The sequence below is a fragment of the Carcharodon carcharias genome, chromosome 6 (assembly GCF_017639515.1).
Source record: "Carcharodon carcharias isolate sCarCar2 chromosome 6, sCarCar2.pri, whole genome shotgun sequence".
NCBI classification, from domain to species: Eukaryota; Metazoa; Chordata; class Chondrichthyes; order Lamniformes; family Lamnidae; genus Carcharodon; species Carcharodon carcharias.
In genome coordinates, this window is record NC_054472.1 from 19,373,364 (window position 1) to 19,388,338 (window position 14,975).

Genomic DNA, 14,975 nt, shown 5'->3' on the forward strand with positions numbered 1-14,975 from the left:
CTGAAGTACCTTGCCTTGTTCCTTTTCCAAAACAGGAACTCTTCCTGCTTCCTTTTTACTGTCCTCACTGGCCAATCAAGGTTAATTTCTCTCAACTAATTTTGACCTAGAAGACTTGGTTCTTTATCTTCTAATACCATCACTGGTGGATGTGCGGTTCGGTGTCTACGATGAACTGTTACTCCGGTGATATCTTTCACCTGGATTTCTTCGCCTGTGTACCTCTTCAACTTTGCAAAGGTTTATTCCAAATTTAATTGTTAAGCACCTTTATTTAAATATCTAAAAGTGTGTTCTCCTATTACAGTTGTAGAAGCACTCATATCTCCTCCAATTTTTAATGGTTTACCATTCACTTGTACGGTGACAATAATTGGCTGTCTTCCCAACTTGCATGTTGAATGATGACTAACTGTCAGAATTGGTTGTTTCTGGCTCCTCCACATTATATACTTCATTGGACTTCAATTGTTGTTTGGAAGCGTGTTTAAATCTTGCTTTGCAATGTTTCAACGTGTGTCCACTTCTGTGGCAAAAATAACTCTACTTTTTAAAATTGCCAATCGTCAGCAGAATGATTGTTTCCACGTCGACAAAAATTAGTTTTCAATTTTGTTGCTAAGCTGTTTCCTCTCAATGTTTGGTTAGCGGGGGCTGTTTCCCACTTTGCGGCAGAGTCCCGGCTTTTCACACCACTTTCAGCTGCCTGTTCCCACCCAACTAGGCAAACGGTGTCAATTGCTATTTTAACAATGAAGAGGTGGTAATCAGTATTAGCTCATGCTCCACCTCACTGAACTTGGTATAATTTAGCTACACTCTGATCTCAGAACAAAATGGGGTCCATCTCTTTCCCTGTTCAACCGTTGTCGAATATCCAGGTTAATTGGTGGATGTCACGACGTTGCAAACAAGCACCTGGGATAGTGAACTGATCCCAGTGAATGGAGAATGGGGAAGCACAAACGTGGCATGCTCAGCTGAATACAGCTTTACTTCCTCAAAGTTCACTCAAGCAAGTCCTTTCGCTTGTTAGGGTTTAGGCTTCTGTTCCCATTTTATGGAAGTATAAAACCAACATCAGTCCAGCGTAAATTTCCCTCAGGAATGGCTTCAATGCCACTAATTTAAGTCCCAATCTGTTATGCAATTATTAATGCTTTTCTTGGGATTAGGTCCATTTTTTTCCTCTTTCATGGGATGTGGGCATCGCTGGCAAGGCCAGCATTTGTTGCCCATCCCTAATTGCCCTTAAACTGAGTGACTTGCTGGACCATTTTAGACCACATTGCCTGACCATAAGGACAGCAGATTCCCTTCCCTAAAAGGCATTAGTGAAACAAATGGGCTATTACAACAATCAATGATAGCTTCATGGTCTCTATAACTGAGACTAGCTTTCAATTCCAGATTTATTAATTGAGTTTAAGTTCCACCAGCTGCCATGGTGAGATTTGAACCATGTTCCTGAAGCATTAGCCCAGATCTCTAGATTACTATACTATCCCAGTGGCATTACAACTATGCCACCATCTCCCCATTAAGAAGTAGTAATTCTTCATGAACATGACCATCTCCATTAGCAGGCTCAGTGTAGTTATCACCGTTATGCCCCAAATTCACATTACACAACAGGTTCCTTTGTGTGGCTCCGTTGTGAACAACAGGCTCACCAATCTGCTGTGTGCATCATCCAAGATGATACTCATTCGGTTTTGAAACAATGAATGCTCAGGTCCAGTGTTGACTCACTTGGATCTAAAGCAGCGCACAAACGTGTAAAATGATACAACTGGGACCTCATCATCCATAGTCAAGAAACTGCTCATTGCGCAATTTGACAGGACTCACTTGAGCAAACAGCATCGGTGAGGTTTGTGCTGTTGGCTGGTTCTGCTCGATACTGTATTTCCCTAAAGTTTGTTTCTTCTAGTAAGTCTAACTAGTTGGGGTGTTATCTTCAGTTTATAACAATCATCAATACATTGCCTCAAAAAAGTGATCGGATGGGTAACATTTCCTTCATCATGCTACAAGGATTTTAGCAAAAGTGTGTAAAAACTGTCCATTTTCTTCTTTTGATTTATAATACCAACTCTAGCGTAAGTTCGCCCAAATGGCCTGCTGTGCACACGTACCTTCCATATAGATAAAGGCATTATAAACAAAATAGTATATTTGCTAGGTAATGGGTCGCCAATTCAAACCACATTCAACAGAGTGCAACATAATGAAAAACTCCTTATAGTTGAATCCTTTTACTCAATACTAATTCATCACAGCAAGCTTTCCACCTACACCTGCAATAAATGATTTAGAGAGATACCTGTTAATAAATGAAGGCTTTTTCACCCCCAAGGCTTCTGATGCTGCTCTGTCAGTCAACAGCTTTGATTGGACAATAACCCATTGAATACAAAATCAAATGCTTGTGCGGTAACCACCATTTGTGTCGAATTTACAGTCAGTGAGAAAAATAAAGGTATTAGCATATAAAAAGATCAGCCCTGAGTTTTTTGCTGAGGTTTTCCTTCCCTCCTACCACATGTTTGGGCAAGAAATTGACTCAACCCCTGGGAAAAATGTACAATGTTAATTCAGGCCGGTAGTTCAAGAGATTGAAAGTCATATCCCAAGATGTATAGTTATGCAATCACTAGTATAAGTCCAGTGAACAAATCCAACCTGTGATACTTGTTTGTCACACTCAAATACAGGGCTTTCACTTCAGGAAGAAAGGCTAAAGAAACCAAGGAGATTCTCCAGAGACATAAACAACTGGATATCTGTCACCTCTAAATTAACTTTATGATGAATTTACCCAATATTTATTTAACAATTACACTTTGCAGTTTTAAAGACACATGTCCCTACACTTCATCAGAGGCAGAATGTGTTCAACCTAAAAACCCACACATTCTGCCTGCTGACTGCAGATACCCCCGAGCCAATTTGAACATGAGTGAGCAGGAGAAGCTGGGGGTGGAAGATGAGGAGGAAGATGTTGCTAGCCAAACAGAGGGGAGGTGGTGCCCATGGCCTGAATCTTCTGGTCGGCATATGGGGGCGGGTCCCGCTCGCTAACGCGTAAAATGATGCACGGTGACATCGGGCGCGTGTCCCGATGTCACCGTGCGTCATTCCGATCGTCAGTTCAGCGGGCGTGCACCAAAGTCGGCTGCACGCCTGACGAACTGTTAAAGGCCTATTAAGGCCATTTAAAAGTCAATTGAAATAATTAACATAGCTGCCCGTCCAATCTCAAGGTTGGGGGGCAGGCGAAGAGCCCAGGCGTGCCTTCGCATTTTTCATGGAACCTCATCCACAGGCGGGATGAGGTTTCATGAAGGGCTTATAAATGTAATAAAAATTTATAGTAAAATTCATTGACATGGCCCAGCTCATGTGAGGGGATACGTCTGAATAATTTTTAAAATTCTTTTTTTCAAGTTTTCCAAATCAAATTAATCTCCCCGAGGCAGCTCTGTGCCTCAGGGAGATTTCTGCGCTCTTCTGCATGCATGCGCGAAAGAGTGCAGGCCCCAACTCTCCCTCCTCCTCCCTGCCCGCACAGTCAGCGCTAAGCACTTCTGGGTGCACGTCACACTGGTCGAGCCTTAACCCACGCAAAATGGCTGCGCACAGCCGATTGCTGGTGGCGATCGGCTACATGTCCGCATGTGCCCGTTCCTGAACCGCCCGCCCAATGGAGAGAAAATTCTCCCCCATATGTCCAAAGAGCCTCATGAACCAGATCTCATGGGTCCTGCTTTTAAGAGAAGTACACTTGCGGTGCATGAAATACATGTTGGAATAGGAACAAAGGAACAGGGCCATCAAGCTCCTGAAGCCTGCCCTGCCATTCGGTTAAATCATGGGCGACCTGAATAGCCTATAACAATGCAAAGCAGTCAGTGGGTCAATTTGAGGAGTTCCTTACTCACATCCGCCTCGCCATAACGGATAGCTTCACAGAATGACATTCTACCTTGGAGTGGAGTGTGGAAACTCTATACTAGCAGAGGCCCTTCCCATTAGGAGTAGACTGGAAATTTCACATAGGATCAAGTGGCCAACAGCAAGAGGAAACACTTATCCAAACAGGCTGATCTGAATTTGACCCGAGATCCCCAAAGTGCTAGTCTATGATGTCGAGTCCATTTCAGTGTTTAGCTACCATACAGATGGCTGGAGTCTTTGACTTTTCCAAGCTCCTACACTGCTGGGCATTGTTTCATCAAAGTCATTACATCTGCAACACCCAAGCATTCCTTTGTTTTGTTTTGTTTCCAGCATTTGTTGCCCGTTCATAATTGGCCTTGAACTGAGTGGCTTGATAGGCCATTTCAGAGGGCAGTTAAGGGTCAACCATATTGTTGTGTGTCTGGAGTTGCATGTAGGCCAGACCAGGTAAGGATGGCAGATTTCCTTCTCTAAAGGGGGGGAAGTAGTGAATCAGATAGGCTTTTTACAACAATTGTAGATTTATTTATTGAATTTAAATTCCACCAGCTGCCATAATGGGATTTGAACCCATATCCCCAGAGCATTAGCCTGGGCATCTAGTTCAGTAATATTATCACAATGCCACCATCTCCCCAATTTTGATGGTGATCAGATATTAGGCCTATAGAAGAAAGATGATTATCTGACTGCAGACATTATGGAGACTGCACATGACTTGGCTGAACTGTTCCCAACAGACTGGTCAGATTGACATTGTGGGAAACCACACATGCATAATTTTCAGTCCATTGGAATGAATGGTTAGAAATTCCTGATCTGTGAGACACTGTGGAGAGTGTGGAGTCTTTTCTGTTCAGAACAGTTGTTGAACAGCAGACTTTGCTCCTTTTTGATATCTTCAGTAGCAACATAAGTTGGCAAACTGCCATCCAGGCTGATAATTTTGCCATATATCCAAAGGAAGTCAACAAGAATCTGTGTCCAAGCTCAGGAAACAAGATGAAGAAGTTGATTAGATGTCAGGACTAATGGTATTACTAAACTGTCATTCAAAATGATCCATTTCTCCAACACTGGGGATTTCCTTATGTCATTTCTGGATCTGCTGTCGACTACTTGATAGAGATTGATGGCTCTTATTAGTCTAAAGCACGATTAATATTGTATCATTCAACTACCAGGATTGTAAAAGGCATGGACTCGATGGGCCAGATGGAGCCTATGACTTAAAATTGGACGAGATGGACCTTGGTCTTTATTCATCTCTCAGTTCCTATGATCCTGTGCTCCCATTTCATCTGAAAATAATAGTACCTGCAATGAACATGGTAGCTGCTCATGTGACATCGTTGGTGCAGTTCACCATAGTTTGCGGCTTAACTACTGGAGAGTCCTCCTGTCAAACTCAGCCATTGAAACATGAGTTATGTTAAAAAGTGACATGCCACGCCCTCTGTTTTATTTTCCTCTCATCACGTGTGACTTATATTAAAAATAAGTCATCCTCTTACCTGTTAACAGGTCACGAAGCACACTGCTTAGCTTCATCTTATTGTGACCCACAATCCCATGTCTGTGAACGATGATGCTTGTCCATATTGAGGTGCAGGGCGGAATCTTGTGAAGCTTCCGGGGGTGGGAAATGAGGTGGGTGGGGAACATATTTATGCAGCGGATAAAAATATCAGCTTCCCGATAGCAAGACGAAACTACAGAATTAAGCTGGTGGTGAAATGACGGCGGATTGAGCTTCCCAACAGCGAGCAGTGGAAACCTATTTTCAGTACCTTATAGCAACTTCACCAGATTAAATTGTAGCTTTGGAATTCAGTATGCAGCAAATGAAAAACATGTGCCTTCAGATTCTGACTGGCTGAGGGTGGCATCCAGCAGGTGAGGTAGCCTTCCTGACATATCTGTACTGGGTAGGAGCCACTTTTCCTGTATGGGTAGCTTTGCTGAACCAGGGGAGAAGAGGTATTGATGCTTTGAGATTGGGTGACGGCTCTGAGAGTGGAAAGGGACGTGGCTGACCGAGGGAGGGAGGGAGGTGACAGCCCTACAAAGGCTCGTGGAGGGCAGGGGATATTCACAGCAGGCCTGGCTCACGACATGTGGGCAGAACTCACAAAGCCCAGCAGAGGAGAGGTGCAAAGCTGTCCATGCCTCAACCAGGGCAACAATAGAATAAACGAACAGGCTGCTGAAGGGGAGGTTCCACTGCCTGGACTGCTCAGCTGGAGCACTGTCGCATGCGAGTTTTCAGGACCTCTGTGGTCAGCTGCACCCTACACAACCTGGCACCGCAAAGGGATGAAGAATTTGCATATGGGGAGATGGATGAGCTGGATGCCTCCTCAGACAAGGGAGAAGCTGATTTTCATTAGGGAGTGAGTGGATGTACAGCTCCAGCTCAGGGCAATGGAACAACATGCCTGACGGGCTTTTTTTTTTGAAAAAATACTTTATTCATAAAATATTTGGAAGAACGTTACAAAACATTTCTAAATGGCCATCAGAAAAAGTGCAATCAGATTCAACTGTTACACATGGATCACGAGGTGCTTCAATACAATCAATGAATATTACAATCATTTCAATATGGTCGTTACAGACAGTCTGACAGTGCAATGGGATTGGAGTTATCGACATACATCATGTTGCACTCTGAGGTCCTTCAATAAAATTATAATACAATTATTATTCAATGCATATATTCATTGTGAGCCGTACAGCCCAAGGGGTCTATACAATTCCCAGCCCCTCGGTGCACTGTGGCAGAAAGGCCTTAGAGAGTGACCTTTCCCCATTGCGGCGGCTGCCCCAAGCTTTAGTGCGTCCCTCTGCACGTAGTTCTGGATCTTGGAATATGCCAGTCTGCAACATGTCTGACAGACCCGTGACGCCCTCACTGCATCCAGATTCCAGCCAGAATCACAGCCCCGCATGACCTCTTGACCTCATCAAGAAATGTCACTGTGTAAGTGCCAGTAGCTACAGATTGCAAACTCTTCACAAACAGCCACACTGATGCTGCTGGATGGCAAGGAGTGGAGGCCTGTTCGGGTGCCGTTTACATACGGCGTCCAGAAGTTTGACCCCGTGAGGTAAGGGTGGGGCTGGTGACTTCCTGCCCGTCTCCACCACATGATTGGCCAGGTGCTCACCCTCTGCATATCTAATTGGCTGGTCGCTGTGTGATCACACATGGCCGGCAGCTCTGTGCCTCCGAGTGGAAGCACCGCACACTTCCTATCCCACCATCAGGACCCTCCGCGCGGGAAGCAGATTCCGCTCTCAGTGTGAGATTTGCCAAAAGCTCGGATGACTAAAATGAACTGAATCAAAGATTGTCCGACAATAGCAATCCCGATTCTGATAGAATGCACGGTCGTTCTTCTCAAACAGGCTTAGATGGGCAACCTTTCCTATACACTGCTACAAGTGCTGGGTCGGGCCATTTATATGTCAAGATGGCGGCACTGACAATTCCAAAATACTGAGATCTATATTGCAACAAATACTGAGGGTCCAGGAGGTGATAGCTCGCATACTGTTGGGAGGCAGTGTGAAAGAACTGACAATGGTCCCTCTCAGCCCTATACTACTATCAATTCTGAGGAGCCTGTAAGAAATAAACTTGAAACCCAAATTGATCATCACATGTTAAGATTGCATTATGATGCCCAATTACCAAAACACAGTTACACACATATTCTAGAAATAGACTGTGCTGATCATCTGCACTGCTTCTTAAACCTCAAGATTAGAGCAAACTTAAAATTTACATTGTGCTAATCTCAGAGTCCCCAAGAACATAAAACAGTCGTAGAATAGAAAGAGATGAGCAATGCCAACATTTTACTAGAAGTCACATGCTCTCCCATTTTTTTTTAGCTTGAAACATTATTTTTCTCCCTAGATGCTGCCAGACCAGCTGAGTGTTTCCAGCATTTTGGCTGGAATTTTCCAGCCCCTCATGCCAGTGGGATCTTCCGGACCCATCGATATGAACAGGGATTTCAATGGCTCGCTGGGCGCACTGTGGGGAAGCCCGCCACGGGGAGGGGGGCTAGAAAATTCCAGCCTTCGTTTCTATTTCAAATTTCCAGCGTTCACAGTATTTTGCTTCTGATAAGAATAACAACAACTTGCATTTATACAGCACCTTTAATGCAATAAAATATCCCAAGGGACTTCACAGGAGTTTTATCAAACAAAATTTGACACTGAGCCCCATAAGGAAACATTAGGGGTAACTAAGAGCCTCGCCAAAGAGGCCATGGAGCCTATTAAAGCAAGAAAGAGAGGTAGAGAGCTGGACACGCTTAGGGAAGGAACTCCAGAACTTAGGGTCATACAGCTGAGGGGAAGGCATACCAAATATGAAGCGATGAAAATCGGTGATGTATAAGAGGCCAGAATTTGGGGAGCGCAGAGGTCTCAGAAAGTTGTATGGCTGGTGACGATTACAGAGATATGGGGGGGTGCAAGGCCTTGGAAGGATTTGTAAACAAGGATGAGAATTTAACATCAAGGCATTGTCGGACATGGAGACAATATATTTTAGAAAACACATGGGTGAATGGGACTTGGTGCAAGTTAGAATATGGACAACAGAGTTTCGGGTGAGTTCAAGTTTACAGAGGGCGGAAGGTGAGAGGTCAACCAAGAGGTTGTTGCAATAGCTGAGTCTAGAGTTAGCAAAGGCAGGGATGAAAGTTTTAACAGCACATGAGCTGATGATCTGAGACAAGCACCAATTTTGATGGTTGAAAGGCACAGAGTCAGAAGCCAGCTTGAAGTTAAATAGATGCCAAGGTTGTGAATGGTCTGGTTCGGCCTCAGACACTGGACATGGAGAAACTGATGGAGTTGGTGGCTTGGGAACTGTGTTTGTGGTGCGTACCAAGGACAATGGCTTCGATCTTCCCAATACTTGGTTGATTCATTTTAAAAATTCTCTTCCTAGAGGATATTCAATACAACAAAGCTGGCTGTACTTGTGTCTGAGAAGGGAGCATGTGGAAGTGTGGTTTTCCTTGACAACTTCTCAAGGTGACTTCCTTCTTGCCCTTAAAACCGGTGGCCTCTGAAGTTAGATTTTCCTGATGGTCCACTCCAGCTATAACAACAATTTCTTTGACTGAATTGTGTCCAGCAAAGGATTCCTTGTTTAAAATTTCCCCTCAGTCTTTCTTTTTGATTTTTACGGAGCCATTTTGCAATTTCTGATCTTACTTCCCCGCAAAGCCTGCCTCGACAATTCGTTAAGTCTTTTCTCTTCTCCAATGATGTCCTCTATCTCCTTGCCACTGGTGGTGAATTCTTCGAGTTGTCTTCATTATTCCTAATGAAAACTGACGACAGCGCTAGGGTTTAATGAGGAGTTGGAAGTTTTAGAGCCAGAGCAGACAGGATCTATCTCTGTGACTGGGACTACATAATGACCCCCTCCAACTGCATCCCGTGGCAATGCCAATCATAGCAGGATCACTGATCCACCAATCTATATTGTATTATAATTGGTCATTTTAGCAGGAGAGCTTCAGAAACTGTGGAAAATAATGCCATAAAAAAGTTAGGGTGGATGATTGGGAGAATCACAAGAAATTCAACTGATTATGTTTAAAATAAACTTGAAAAAAAGAACAAAAATGGAATCAAAGATTTAAAAAGGATTGTTTCAGTTATAATGAACTATGTGCCAATGGACTGATGATTAAATGATCATTTTTGAGTTGATCCTGGCAGTGGATGTAGCTCCAGGAGCTGTGTGTTCCCATAGAACTGGTACACCACAGCAGTGATCTCTAGTTGACAACATTGCAAACTGTTGACTTCCTGACATTCTATGCTGGGGGGATGGGGGTAGTTGGTTATGTGTGTGTGTGTGTGTGTGTGTGTGTGGGGGGGCGCGGAGGGGAGGGGGGAAGTGGGGGCTTGATTCAGGACATTTGCCTTATGGAAAACAAGCATTTTGCAGGATGGAGTTTTGCATATTATTTCAAAGGTGTGCATATTGAAGAGATAGTTTAGTATAATATTATTGCAAGATAAATAGGATATTTAGCACGCACAGGTTAAGCTTCTCTCATCAAAGACTGATTGGATTTTCTGTTGAGAATGCCATGGGTTTCAGCTCTCCGGCCGGTCAGAACAGACAACCTTTGATTCTCACACTGTCATGTTGCACAGCATGACAAACTGTCTTGCTCCATTCAAATCACTATTTTTGACAAGCGACAATTACAGGGATTTACTTTGTATTTGTCAATCACCCCCGGGGTTTTGAAGAGAACACAGTCGGATCACATTTCTGCAACCTTTCATTTTAATAATTTTTAGCTGTGCTGAAGGTTATTATTACCATTTGATAAGCTAAGGAAAATGTGTTTGCACAGTAGACAAAGGAATTCTAAACTTGATAAGAGTCAAGGCTGGACTCTGTAAATGAAACAAAGCACAGCTGCAAGTGCCTGAACAAAAGAAGCAGGCGTTGCAATGTCAATGGGCAGAATGTCTGTCATTTTTTATTATATAAATGTTATCAGCTAATTAACCTCAGTTTGCAAATCATTGCCTTGAGATGCCGATTGTGTACAGATGTGTACAGGCGAACTGGTTATATTAATAACACAGAGAGGCACTTCAGCACAATTGCAGTAACCAATACTGCCTTTACTGAAATATTCACTAAATGACAGATTAGTTATGTCGCACGTTTACTGCTTTTCCACTGAATTGTGGCAGAGTGAAAATTGGTTCTGAGTGCTGTAATGCTGAAGACATGGGATAGAGTTATCAACCTTATAATTGCCAGCACAGTATGTTAGCATGGGTACCATCTCCACCCCCAGCCTCCCGCCCACATTCCAAATCCTTACACACCGTAAGCATAATGCCCTGTTTGTCCTCGTTGAATCAGAGGCCATGGTTTGAGACCCCCTGAAAAGTGAGGAGCCTCAGTTGAGACTTTCAGGTGATTTTTACACATAAATGACTGAATTTTTCGCCGGGCCGATCAAATAGCTGTCAGCTCTGTGGCTGCAGTAGCGCCACCAGAAACGATGGCCACTGCTGGGACTGCAGCAGTCTCAGAGGGAAGTGTGTTGTGATGGAACCTCAGGCAGGCTGGCAGGCCTTGGTAAGAGGGTAAGGGGGTTGGGGATGGGGCGGGGGGCGATTGGGGTGGACAGAGCACCGGGGGAGGGGAATCCTGGGAGGGAGAATATCTTGGGGGAGGACCTCTAATGGGCACAGGGGGGCCAAAAAGGAGACAACCTCCGCACTGATAAAACATGACATTGGGTGTTGCACCCCCCCCCCCAAATTGGGCAAACCCCAGTGGCAGTGGAAGAAGGCCTTCAAGTGGCTATTAATGGTCACTTAAGGATCTCAATTGGCCCACGGTTGGACAGGCCTCCCGATGCCACCCCCACAGCTGGTAAAATTGCAACAGGAGTGGAGGCAGGTGAGTAGGTGCCAGGAATGGCACCCCTGGTACGGTGTCCAGTTTGAAGGACCTCCTCCACTTGCCATCCCACCCTGGGGTGGGGGGAGGGGCTGTAAAATTCAGTCCTATGAGTATTGAGGGCAGTGCTCCACCTTGGAGCGGAGCACTATGTCCAATTCTCGGCAGCAGACGTGAAGGAAGGACGTGAAGGCTTTAGGGAGGTTGCTGAAAGGTTTTACAAGAATGGTTCCAGGGATGAGGGGATTTCAGTTACATGGTTAGATTGGAAAAGATGGGGTGGTTTTCCTTCGAGAAGAGAAGGCTGAGAGGAAATCTGATAGAAATATTCAAAACAATGTGTGGACTAGACAAAACTACAGAGAAACTGTTTCTATTGCCAGAAGGATTGAAAACCAGAGGTATGCGCACTTAAGGCGAATAGCAAAAGGAGCAACAGCGACATTGAGGAAGAACTTTACGCAACAAGTATTTACAGTCTGGAATACACTGCCTGGGAGTGTGGCAAAGGCAGATTCAATTGTGGCTTTCAAAAGGGAATTGGATAAGAAACTTAAGGGAAAAAAATTGTAGGGCTACAGGGAAAGGGCTGGAAAATGGGACTAAATGAGTTGTCCATGCAGACTGCTGGCCTGGACTTAACAGGCCAAATGGCCTTCTCCTGTGCTGTAACCATTTTATGGCTCTTCACAGGCACATCTCTCTCTCTCTCTCTCTCTCTCTCTGCCTCTCACACACATGGACACACACTTATACAATTAGTCATGATGAATTGCTACAGATAATTAAAACACCTCTTTTTAATTAGCTACACAAGTATTTCTTGTGGTCTCACACTGAGGTCAATAAATAAAAGAGATTTAACCAACCTAACGAATTGGAATACATTTCAAAATAAACATTACACAGTGGCAAAAATTCATGATGTTCACATATCACTACATCTCCTAACTATTAGACAGTATGTTGCATTCGCTTGACATTACCTGTGGCCATCAAAGTTGGCTTGTCTCTGTGTGTCAGCTCCTTTTTGCCTAAATATCGGTATTGTCAGCCAGTTTATCCAAGAGCGAACACATGCATTATTCAAAACAAAAACAGAATTACCTGGAAAAACTCAGCAGGTCTGGCAGCATCAGCGGAGAAGAAAAGAGTTGACGTTTCGAGTCCTCAGCAGCGTCAACAACCTCATAACTTTAGCCACTGACCGAAGGCCTCAGAATGAGAGGGCAACACAACTTCTATAGATCTGGGGCCCTTCACAGAGTCCAGGGAATCAATGGTGGCATCCACATTACCATTTAGTTTCTTCTTCACAATATGCTGTCTCTCTGTGAACTGGAAAGGAGGCTTATTTCCACAGCATTCAGTTATGCAGCTGAATCCCTTGCTTCCCTGGGAGTTCATAATTTAACAGAGAGAGACAATATGTGAGGCATAGATGGATACAGCTTTAAGAAATTGTATAAAATGTCAGAATGACCGAGGCAAGACAATGTAGCTTTAAGAAATCATTGAGCTTAATTGTCTTTAATCAGCATCAACTCCCAAACTGGAAGGACAACCAGGATGGCATTGGTCACAGGGAGGCAGCCGATCCGTGCGCATAGGTCCCTGAATTCAGATGAAGCTACTTATGTTAAATTTGTTAATCGGAGCTCGCGGATTGCAAGGCCTTGGTGGATTAATTTCGACGGAATTCCTCAGAATTATGATGACATTCTTTCGGGAGGCACCCTGAATATGCACACATATCGGACTCATCCTTGGATTTTTCGGGATGCAGACACTGGAGACAAATTGCTTATAAATAAGGATGAGATATATTTTCCAACAGCTGCACAGTATGATGAAGATGGACCTGTTTACATGCTTGTTTGCATCATAATTCCATTATATTCACTGAAGGACTGCTGTTTGCAATCTATTCGTAAACAAGTAAAGTCGGAAGATTACGCAAAGTTGGAACTACCAAAGTCATTGCATGCTGATCTCAAGAATTCTCCAAATCTGTTAAGGGAGGTCGAAAACCTCAGCATGAAGTACAGAAACAGTTAATAATTTAAAACTTAGTGCACCATTTCTATTAGGAACAGAAGACAACATTTCATTTTGCCATCGCAATCTTGTTTTAGCATTACTCCTTTGTTAATGTGGGTTTGCTGTGTTCAAACTGGCTGCTGTGTTTCTTACATTATAACAGTGACTACACTTCAAAGCTATTTTGTTGGCTGTCAAGGGCTTTGAAATGTCGGGTGGTCATGAAAAGCGCCACATAAATGCAAGTCTTCTTTTCTTGACAATCTGAAATTATAATTAACTTCCTTTTGCCAGAGTTTCTCAATTTCAAACAGTTTGCATAATGATTTAATATTTTAAGGGGATGTTCAAGAGTTTTTTTTATATACAGATTCTAGTCTCCTGAGAATTATGGGCCATGATTTACCCTAGAAGTGGACAGCAAAGTGCACTCAAAATTTGATGAACCCAACTGCATAACCAACAGAGCCGTCAGACTCTGGGAATTCTAATTGCTGTTGAAGGATAGCAGCCAGAAAGCCATTTGACCCGAAGAACTGTTGGGAGGCTACAAGAAAATGGGAGTGCTTGCTCTGCAGCCACATATGCCTTGTTCCTGTCTTCCTCAGACTGTCTGATTTTGCATACAAGCACACTGCCAGACCTTCTGAGCATTTTTGAAAATGGGCACCTTTCTGACACATTTCTATGTATCCCTTGCCCCATATCTGTTCACAGAACAGGCTGTAGATGTTTGAGAAATCACAAACAATGCAAAAGAGGTAGGTGCCTGATGTAACATGCGTGCACTTCCTTTTTCTCTCATACCGCCTAGGAAATAAGGATTTTCTGGACACTAGGGGGAAGCAATATTAGGCCACAGTCTTCGGGATGAATATTATTCCCGCAATAATGGTCCGTCCTCGTCTTATCAGACAGCGGATCAACAAAGCAATCTTCGGTTATTGATTGTTTTTGAATCTCATACTGGGCCTGATTTTAACTCTGCAAGTAGGTGGGTTTTGAAAAAGGTTAAAATCTCTTTTGAGTCAGTTCTTCACACGGAGCAAGTATTACACTACAAATACGCCAATTTCTTCCTTTCTCATCTGTTTTTCTGGATATGAATATTCTTGCCCTTGGATATCATCCATTTGAATGAGAACTTACGCCACCCAATCAATTTTTGAAAGTGTTTATCATTTTGGATGCTATTAATGGCCTTCAATCTTGGAGTGTGTTTCTCAAGTCTTTAAAATTTGTTATCATTAAATGAATTCAATGTAAAAGACAGGGAATATATTAAAAAAAAATATAAAAGACAGGGAAATAATGGTGTTTGGGAGAGGAGTTTGGAGGAGATAGAATTAGGAATGGGGGAGATGTGAAAAGTAATTCTAGTTACTGGTTTCTTCATTGTTACAGAAAGCAGTGCTGTGGGTAAATTGACCTAACTTGTTTTAAACAGTCAACACTAGCCTGTGTATCTAATTAGGCAATGCCCAATTGGCCTGCT

At 43.5% G+C, this 14,975-nt stretch overlaps 1 protein-coding gene across 1 annotated transcript; it reads left to right on the forward strand.

Moving 5' to 3' along the window:
• Positions 1 to 13,009: 13,009 nt before the first annotated feature.
• Positions 13,010 to 13,498, forward strand: LOC121278786 (von Hippel-Lindau disease tumor suppressor-like). Its single transcript, XM_041189237.1, has one exon. It carries the CDS (start codon positions 13,010 to 13,012, stop codon positions 13,496 to 13,498), a length of 489 nt encoding a protein of 162 aa, XP_041045171.1.
• The last annotated feature ends 1,477 nt before the right edge of the window (positions 13,499 to 14,975 follow it).